General features: G+C 36.4%; 1 protein-coding gene across 1 annotated transcript; it reads left to right on the top strand.

Moving 5' to 3' along the window:
• Positions 1–3,032: 3,032 nt before the first annotated feature.
• LOC122073935 (tRNA (carboxymethyluridine(34)-5-O)-methyltransferase) lies at positions 3,033–10,463 on the top strand. Its single transcript, XM_042638665.1, is given in 5 exon segments — positions 3,033–3,170; positions 6,469–7,268; positions 7,271–7,461; positions 9,748–9,955; positions 10,117–10,463. Coding segments are annotated over 3 exon segments (1,041 nt in total). The 5' UTR covers positions 3,033–3,170; positions 6,469–6,503; the 3' UTR covers positions 9,833–9,955; positions 10,117–10,463.
• Positions 10,464–10,741: the final 278 nt, after the last annotated feature.

Here is a 10,741-nt window from a genome sequence, read left to right as displayed (position 1 = left end):
TCCAGACAGAGATACCATCACTTGGTGTGGTGGCTTTTTGAGGCATTTGGCTATTCTCTCTCTTTTTATTTTAATAAATTATTCTTTACCTAAAAGAAATTTTCAGAACGAGTGTGAGTTAGGCCATAGCAGCCTCTGTGGCTCAATTTTGAAATGGATTGCTTTATGCCTAATGGGTACGAACAGAAATATTACCACCCGTCCACCACCACCTCTTAGTGGCTTTTTGTGGCATTGGGATCTTGCCATCTTCTTCTTTTTTCTAATTATTGTTCCTATATGATTCAAATTGAAAATGATTTGTCTCTGCCTTATGGGTTCCGACAGTACCATCACTTGTAGTGGCTTTTTGAAGCATTTGGTTCTTATCCCTTCTTCTTATTCTAATAAATCATTCTTGTCTTGGACCATAGCGACCCCTTGACTAAAATTGAAAATGGTTTGCTTGTGCTTTTGGGGTCCCATAGATGTACTAATTAGGCCCCCCTGTAAAGGTTTTTGAAGCAATATTGGGCTCTCCTGCCTTGTTTGGTTGTGTTTTAAGGGTCCCATAGATGTACTAATTAAGCCTCTTGTGCATGGTTTGGGGCATTATTGGGCTCTCCTGCCTCCTTATTCTCCTAATAAATTATTGTTTCCAAAGGTGAATTGAATCATGGAAGCCTAAATAGAAAATGGTTTGCTTGTGCTTTATGCTTCATGGGTCCCGACACATGTTATTATTACCATCTCCATATTGTAGTGGCCTTTTGAAGCATTTGGTTCCTATCTATTCTTCTACAAATAAATTATTTTTGTGAAAGATTCTTTGAACTAAGTGTATAATATGTCCCTTCACATTAACATTTTTATTTATTTTTGAAAAAAATAATAAAAAATTCCATGTGAATATGTGCTGGTGATTCAGAGACAGCTTTTACTATTATTTTTCTTAATAAAAAAATTCAATGTGAACATTTGCTGGTGATTCAGAGACAGCTTTTATTATTATTTTTCTTAATAAAAAACTCAATGTGAACATATGCTGGTGATTCAGAGACAACTTTTACTATTAATTTTTCTTATAAAAAAATATTTTATGGGTAGTGATTCAAATTGAAAATGGTTTGTTTATGCTCTATGGGTCCTGACCTGTACAGATTTGATAATAATTATGACCTTATGTATTCCTCAATATCTTGTTCAATCGCAACAAAATATTTTCTTTGTACATGGGTAAAAAAAAAATGTTTTTTTGGAGAGAGATATTATTTCACTAATCGAGTTATTGATGTAATCTTTATTTTGCCTCTTTCTGAGGTTTTTCTGTTGATGACCATGCCGAAGGTAGAACCTTAGATAGGTGACTTTGATCTTGAGCTTTGTAGATGACATTGTCGAATGTGGAGTTTTAAGATTTTTTAGTTTCTCTTTTTTGTTTGTCAGGGTTTGCCTAGAAGTTAATCAAGTACATTCATTCATATTTTCTAATACATTCTTTTATTAACTCATAACCAAAAATAAAAAATAAAAGGGGTCCCAAACAACTTGTAGTGGTCTTTTGAGTCATTGGGCTCTCTTTTAATATATTATTCTTTTCAATATATATATATATATATATATATATACACTACTATTCTATCACAATAAAGAGTGAGAAAGACACATAAATTAGTCTTATTATTATTATTAACTATTTTAATTTTCTTGCCTTCCAAACTTGGCATTTTCCATGAAATGTTTGGATATTGTTCGTTGGGATCATAGGCAATGTGACCTCTTTCTCATTACTTACTTGGCACCAAATGTGCAGTACCTTAGTGACCTGAAGCCCTCTATAACATGTGGTGCTTACTCTTAATCTTTCAATTCACTAAGAGTGAGAACATATAGAATCCTTGAATTCAAATGCTTGACAGAAATTTTAATGAAAATATCTAGATTAGTTAAGAGTATAAATAGGCTGATATGATACAGCATCAAGATTTAAATGGAAAATACTTCTTAATTCATAATTTTTTTTTTTTTTTTTTTTAACTTAATGAAGGGTGAGGACTATAAGAGGGTGCTTAAGTTAATCTTATAAAAGCCCATATGATTCTATTACATCATTATGAGCCAATGTTTGTCATTAGCCCATTAGGCCTTTTAATAATTCATTAATTTTGTTACTTATTAGAGTGAGTGGTGGCCCATATGCTGATCCTAGGCTTAAGTTGTGCTTTAAGCCCCATTTTATTGGATCTCTTTTTGGGCTTGGCTTTTAGTTATTTTCATTCTTTAAATTGCTTTATCTGATAACATTTTGCTCAAGTTTTGTCTATTAATTCTTCAGACATTAGATTAAGATTGATAAAATTTAATTGCCATTGAAATCATATAATTCAATGATTTAGAGTCTGCCAAAGTGGCCCAATTCTTCGTTTATTGTGATTTCAGAAAGGTCTTAAGTGTGACTTTTTAGAACAGATTCCAATGGCATCTAAAATTGTGTTAGGGTTGATAAACAGTGTGTGATCCAAAGGATCGAGCCTAAAGGTGGAGAGGCATTTTTATTGTATTATATGTATTATTTATTAAATCAACCTATAGTGACAACCCCAAGGGGTTAGCACAGTTGACTTGAAGGGGACACAGTACTCCGCCTCAAGAAGCGAGGTCCTGAGTGCAATTTATGCATAAAGATTAAATCATAGCATAAGGAATTGATGTGAGCATTATTGTTTTTTTTCTTTCAGTTTAAAACCCGATTACAGATGTATTCCAAAAATATAAAGAGAAGTTTGAAAGATGGAAAAACCTTTGAAATTTTTCAGGTGTTCACCCCCCCCTCGCTTTCATATAACAAGCCCTACTAAAATTAGGGGGTGGAAGTTTGGGCCGAGATTTTTGTTTAAGACCCACCCAATTTTTTATGGGCTTGGGTTAAGAGGTTAGCTTATTGGGCCAGATTGGGATAGTTTTGAGGAATATGGCCCATAGTTGAAAAATTGGCTGAATCCGAATTATTAGGTTTAATCAAAAGAGGGGTAAATAATCGCTGCCTGGTCGCGTGGCGCTTAGTGTTTAGGGCCTTCGCACTCTTCACCTTCACAGCTTCACCGGCCGCCGCTGCGGCTAGCGTCTCCAGTCTCTCCGGCAGTTCACTCTAGCCGTCCAGAGAAGATTATCTCCGTCGTCCGGCCACTTTGGTAAGCCCCCTGCGCCCTGTTCTCTCTTACTTTTTCTCGCGGCCTATCTTAGCAGAGCTTTGCGACTCTCTTCCCTGTTCATAGAGAAGGCCAGGAACGAGAGAGTAGAAATCTTCTTACTAAGACATGGGTCTCGGTTTATAAGATATTTTACGTGGTGAAAACCAAGAACTATGTTTGTAAATCTAAGAACCATGAGTTGAATGCAGATACCCTAAACCCTCAACCCTAAACCCTAGCCCTAAAGATCACAACGATGATGAAAATCATTGTATTGGGGGAGTGGATGATGTGGGTATAGGTTCTATTTGGGTGTCGATGCAGCTAAAGGTGAATCCTTTTGATAGGCTTGATGTTGCATGGTGTTCGGTTTGATGAGATGCATGTGGTGAGGGTTCTTTTTAATTTAAATCATTAATTTTAGATTGAAAGAACCTGCTAGTATTGTCATTGGTGGATTCCACTATTCTGGTAGTAATACATTTCAAGAGAACTAACAGTCCCACACCCTAGATTGTTTTACCAAGGAATTTCTACTCCCCTCTTCCCTTTTTGTTAGGTTCTGAGGTGAAGGAAGGAATTGGTCCCTTGTATTCATGAAGTGTAAAATCTTTCCCTTGACTAGAGATGTCCAGTGAAAGAAGAGGAGCTGTTAGTGTGGTTCTAAATGATGCTTTTGATGGATGATATAGATACTTAACCCTTCTGTTATATATTATATTATAATTTATGAAACCCATTTCTTTTTTTTTTTTTTTTTTTTTTTCTGATAGAAAAGCTCAACTCAGCCTTAAACCAACTAAATGGTGTGTTGGAGACCCCTTTTTCTCCATTCAGCTTTATTCAAAGCCTTATTCGTTATTAGTCTTCAGCCATGCATGTTTTTCCTCCCAACTTCTACCTCTGGCTCTTTTAACTTCTTCGATTTGAATCAACTCACACCTCCATGTTGTAGCATATAAAGGCATCCGTTGCACATGTTCATACCACTTCAAATGACTTTCTTGCAACCTATCATGTATCAGCGCTACTCTTAAATTAGTTATAATTTGCTCATTCCTTATTTTATCTTTTCAAGTTTTATTACTCGTCTATCTCAACATCCTCATTTCAGCTACTCTAAGTTTGTTTATATGTTGTTTCTTCATTGCCCAATTCTCAACTCCATACATCATCAATAGTTTTATAATTGTCGTATAATTTTCATTTGAGTTTTAAAGGCATACATCAATCGCACAATCCTCCGGACGCACCCCTCCACTACACCCACTCTATTCTAAAATCTTTGTGCAACATCATTCTCTATTTTTCTTTATTTATTTATGATTGAATTTGGGTACCGAAAATTTCTACTTTGCAGTATCTCCCTATCATTAATTTTCACCACCTTATTTCAGTCTTGTTGTTACTAAAGTTACACACTCGATACTTTGTTTCTGGTCTACTTATTTTAAAACCTTTTGATTTTAAGGTTGATCTCCATATTTTCAACTTTGTATTGATCTTTGCTTTTGTTTCATCCACCAAAACACAATCATCAGCAAAAAGCTACACCAAGGGATTTGATCTTGGGTTTGACCTAGCAGAGCTTTATTCCTTTTGATCCTATTTAGTGTATAAATGGTTAACAAGCATCTTATGTAATTATTTTACAATATAAAATAAATGATAAACAGGCATTGGAAAAATTAACGGTGATATTTTACATCTTATTTTCCCTCTTGCAAACAAACGTTGGAAAATATTTTAATATGGAAAATTTTACATGTAAATTTTACTTGTGAAAAATTTTCATGTAAAATCTTACATCAAAACAAACGGAGCCTTTATGAAATGGATATTTTAAAAGTTTATTTCAATTTTTATATCACTCGTCTCTTGTGCACGTATGGCATTTGATTGATAATGTGAAATAGCTACAACATATATAAAAAATGAACATAATCCATGGATTAATCTGACTGAGTTTTACTTTATGTATGCTTTTTTGATCGAATTCTTAAATTAATAAAATGACCTATTCTGAATTTTATGCCTTCCGAGCAATTTCTGGATCCAAATTTGTCATTTATATTTCCCTAGCCAGCCCGATTTGCACCATTAACTCTTCAAATTTTTTACATTTACACCCTCTCCAGTTTCTAGCCTCTCTGACTTCCCTCCTACTCTTGGTGGCTCCAGTCTCCCCCATCAAGTAGCATTTGTTGCTAATTATGTTTGCCTGTAGTCAGTTTCGGTCATTCGACAATTATCATTTTATGACATTCCTTGTGGGACCGAAGACTCCAGGTAAGAACCTCTCTTTCTCTCTCATCAATCATTTTTCTGAACCTTCTCTTTCTCAGCCTCAATGCCTAGTTTACTTTGCAAAAACTGATAGGCAAGTCCTGAACAGCCCATTCTCATTTGATATTCCGGGCAACCTCATTTTCTTCTTCTAATCTTCTTTTTATCTCTATATACACTTTGACCATGTGAACTACTGTGTGATTCAGATTCGAGTTCATACAAATTTGATTTCAAGGAAAGATAAGGGCTCCCCCACCCCCTTCTTTTTTTACACTCCTTTCTTGACTCTATAATTGTCAGTGAAATCTAGGCATTACAATATGAAGTGAAGTTTGCATCAATGTCATCCACTGAATCTCTGCTTGTGAACCAATAACTGGTGATATGTTTTTCCTTTCCACAACTCAATAATGGGGAAATTTTATTTGACAGAAAATTCGAGCGCATGCATTCCTTATGTATATATTTTGAAACTCCTTTTAAATAAATAGCCAATGTACTAGGTTTTTTTTTTTTTTTTTGGGGGGTGGCTGCCTTGATCTCTGGAGTTGTTATTCTTATGAGGGCATCCTGACCAGGTTTTGGGTCTAATGACTAATGTGCGTTTGGATGTTGCCCATTTTAGACCTCATATCTGATGCCAAACTCTCCAAAATCTTACTTTTTTTTCCTTTAATTGGTATTCATTTTTTTTCCAACTTGTCCATAACTGCTGTTCCTGTGCCTGCCAAATGGTTCATTAAAAATGATTCATATCAAAACATCCTGGGGAGTTTGATGCTTGCATTCCCTCTTCCTATCCTTTCACTCTATGCTTGAGGGGGAAAATATTCAGTTGTTCAACCCTTATGTTTCTAAATGTATTATAGATAGATTAACTAATTCCTGAATGTGGTATTTTTGCAGCTTAGAGTTTATGCTGAGTTGTGATTGATGGTCATTAGAGTTGCAAGAGTTGAGAATTTCTTAAATAGATCTTGAGAGTTCATTACTTCTTCTATTGGTATAGTTTGTAGGGTTGGCAATCAGAGATCCTTTAATTTAATGACAGATTCCCAAGTAGATGGTGATTCCAGTTTGCTTTCTCTTGATGAAGAATTTCGTTTTCAGCATCCTATTGAAGTGAGCAGGGACAAAAAGTCATCAAGTGTTCAATCCACCCCAGATATTGAAAAGAAGTATGTCCATCACGTATATGATGCCATTGCTCCTCATTTCAGCTCTACACGATTTGCAAAGTGGCCAAAAGTTGCTACTTTTCTCAATACCTTGCCACCAGGATCCCTCATTTTGGATGCAGGCTGTGGAAATGGAAAGTACTTGGGTTTAAATCCTGATTGCTTCTACATAGGCTGTGATATTAGTGCTCCTCTGATCAATATATGTGCGGGAAGAGGAAATGAAGTCATTGTTGCAGATGCTGTAAATCTCCCTTACCGAGCCGAATTTGGTGATGTGGCAATCTCTATTGCTGTATTGCATCACTTAAGCACAGAAAGCAGAAGGAAGAAGGCTATAGCTGAATTAGTTCGAGTTGTTAGGAAGGGTGGCATGGTCCTAATAACAGTCTGGGCTGTAGAACAAGAGGATAAGTCATTGGTTAACAAGTGGACTCCTCTTACCAAGAAGTACACGGAGGAGTGGATAGGTCCTGGTACTCCTCGAGTCCGTAGTTCTTCAACCCTGACACTAGAAAGAATCCCAGAAAGTGAGGAAAATGGTGCCCGAGATCACTTGCGAGATTCTGAGAGGTTATCTGACACAAGGGAAACTGCACATGTATCCTTGAAAAAGGATGACAGCTCAGTTGCTCTCCAAAATTGGAAGAATATGAAAATCAGCAAGAATATTTCATCCCTTGGCACTTGCCTTATCATCGTGCTGAAGTTAGTGGTGCCTCCGCTTGTGCTCTTGCAAATGGACTGGCTAAGAAAGATGATAAAAAAGGTGCTGTAGTGTACAATAGATATTACCATGTTTTCATTGAAGGCGAGCTTGAAAGGTAAGAGCTTAAATATCTCTATGAATTGCTTTCCTTTAAAAGTTCTTTGCATTTTACAAATTGATTTTCGTTCTTTCAATTTCTTTGGCTGTTATTATTTAATATTCAGCATCCTTTGCTAGAACTTTAACATCAATACCCATACAGTAAGGAGACATCCTAAAACCTATTCTGTGAGACACTCGCTATCTGTGGCATATCTTATTTTCAATTTGAGGCAGGGGATTACTGCCAGGCTGTGTGGGCCTTGCACCAGTTGGGGGCCAATGATAGCCCATGCAGGGGCATCAACTGGCGTGGGATTTATGCATTTCACTGGGGGGCTTCATTCCCCGTCCCCCTTTCTGTGACTGTATGTGCAGGCACACACAACCTGGCAGGATCATTTTCCCTTTCATTTTTTGCAAAGATATGGAGCAAAGGCTCAGATGGCTCTGATAATCTAATCACGGTGCTTTTAAACTATGACAATGAGGAACTTACACTTCCTTCCGCCTCCCCGCATTGTACATGGCCCTACCATTTTCTCCATTGATATTTTTATTGTTTTGATTTTTTTTTACTTTGTGTGGTTTGTTACTTTTCTTAGCTATAGGTACTACATATTTAAGAATTATATTTTCTTTGTCATACTTCTATATTTCATGAATGTGTCTTCTGCTACTGAACCCTGAATTTTCAAGTATATGATTGATATTGATGAACCTATTAGTTTAATATTTGATAATTATTTGCAAGGATCGAGCCTGAGCTTTGCAATAACCTCATATTGAGTCTTTCGTAGTTTGAAGCATTTATCTTGTTTTGAACTTTCTTGATGCTCTTTGAACTAAAATTTGTTGACTCAAAATTAATCATTTGATTGGTAATAGACTAATAATAACTTTTTTTCCCCGGGTGAACGACACAATTTCATTCAGAGTAAATCAAACTTCGAAGGAGATTGTTTGTCCACGCAAATATGATCAGCCCAATGCCAAACCCAGCTTAGACAACGCAATACATGACATCCTAAATATAGGATGTCTTTCCACACCTGACTTAGGTGACTCATCTGTCATGGTATTAACAGTTTTTTAGAAACACTGAGATCTTGTGTTTCTTATGAAGTTAATATCTCTGTTCCAACAGCTTAGTCCTTCATGTTCCAAGAATATTCAACCACACCTGCAGGACCCAGATTGCCTCACTATCAAAATTGATCTGGATCATCACATGTTGAGTAAGAGACTAGAAATATGCTGAAAAAAAGATAGATTATGTGAAAGGAGATTTCAAAATGTGTAAAACTACAACACATCATATAAATACATTGTTCACACATACAAAATGTTACTCCCACAGGATGCAAATAAAATTTTCCCAAATGGACCCACATCTCTATGAATGTTCACGAGTTACTTTCTTTTTCCTTCAGTGGTTTGTTGGTTTCTTTCTTTCCATTATCCCAATATATTGCAAAATGACACTAGTTCCCAACACACACACACACACACACACACACACACAAATGGAAACACATGTTTATGTTGTTCTCTTGGGAAAATATCCAAGCTACCCCAAACCAACCCCAATAATTAGTATCAAACGTCCAGCAATAGAGCATGAGATAGGAAGGTGGTTAACCAACTCTTGTTCTCTTCTGTGGATGATGCATTCATTGGCCAAATGAATGCCATGGCTTTGTAGATAAATCTATGGTAAGGAGCTCCTCAGGTTCTAAGATTAGCCAAATGAACCCTATGGCTGTGTGGATTATTTATGGAGTCTCATCAGGTACTAGGATCAGCTGGAAACAAGATATAAAAGCTAGCATATGTAAGGAAAAGGTGCTTTCCATACTGGTGTTTCTCATTTAATGGGTTGTCAAGGATTGAACCTAAAACCTAAACAAACTGCACCAATAAGCAACTTCAAGCTATTGGAGTGATAATATCTACCAGATTCCCCACTCCACTACATCCAAACCACCCCCCCCCCCCCCCGCGGAATAAAAACCCCAAAAAGAAAAAAAGAGGGACAACCTGCTCAATATAGATAGTCCACTGAATTTTTTTTCCAATAAATACTATATTTTGACATTTGGAAATAGTGAGTATTAACAAGTAAGCTTTTGGATTAGTCGCATTAGCATATAACGTAATCAGCACAATTGAAATTCCTTAGGGCAGCACTCATAGAGAGGGAGAGAACCTATAACCTTAATAAATTCTCTGTTCTCTTCGTATCTAGTCTGGTAGTATTTGCTAACTACACGAGAGCTAATATGTTTAAATCACTTTGCAGATTAGTCTCTGGAATAGACAATACTGTCATCGTTGATCAATTTTATGATAAGTCCAACTGGTGTATTGTTCTCAAGAAGACATAAGCTTGCAGGACATGCCTTATATGTATGCAACAATCAACAGCCATTTCTTTCACCATTTTGCTACATCTCATGGGGGAAATTGAACAGTGACACCGAAAGTTTCTAGGTAGATCGCATAGGCAGGTCTGCTCCCTCTTCCTTAATCTTCTCTCTTCCCCCTTTCTCTCTTAACATTGATTTTTACCTTTTCTATGTTGTTTTATATAAAAGATTGTGGTTGCCTTGTTGCTCTGGCTGATTTATACTCCATCTTCTTCTCTAACATTGATTTTCCTCTTTTCTAGGTGGTTTTATATAAAAGATTGTTGTTGCCTTAATGCTTTGGCTGATTTCTGTGAGATCAAAGTGATTGCCATTTAAATGTTGCTTTCAAAGGAAATGGAGAGGCATTACAACCTTTTCTAAAAAAAGGGGGAAAAAATAGGACATGGGGAGGTTTCAGATAAATAAAGAGTTGTATCATTCCATCGGATATGGGAAGAAGTTGTCTCTCTTGTGACAGAAGGCCTTGGTATCCTCTCATACTTGCAGCAACTATACACCTAATGAAGCTTCCCTTTCCCTTTTCCTTTTCCATTGGCATTAACATTTATATACAATTATAGACACTTCCATATGCATTGTTCCTACACCTCTCTCTCTCTCTCTCTCTCTCTCTCTCTCTCTCTCTGTGTGTGTGGAGTGATTTCACTTCAGATTGGAGAGTTAAAACAGTTTCGACATGAAATGGAGCATATGGCTCTAAGTAGAATGGATCTGTAACTTCTGAAGGGAGTTGCCAGAATACCTGTGAATAGCAACATCATTCATAAGGTGGAGCTGGTATGTTTGCCCGCCAATTCCTAATAGAAAATTAACTTCTCCAATTCATCAAGAATGGTTCTTGTATGAGACGTGATGAGGTTCACC

Source organism: Macadamia integrifolia, chromosome 1 (assembly GCF_013358625.1).
Source record: "Macadamia integrifolia cultivar HAES 741 chromosome 1, SCU_Mint_v3, whole genome shotgun sequence".
Lineage (NCBI taxonomy): Eukaryota > Viridiplantae > Streptophyta > Magnoliopsida > Proteales > Proteaceae > Macadamia > Macadamia integrifolia.
Note: the sequence above shows the minus strand (reverse complement) of the source record. Positions and strands in the feature narration are given on the sequence as shown.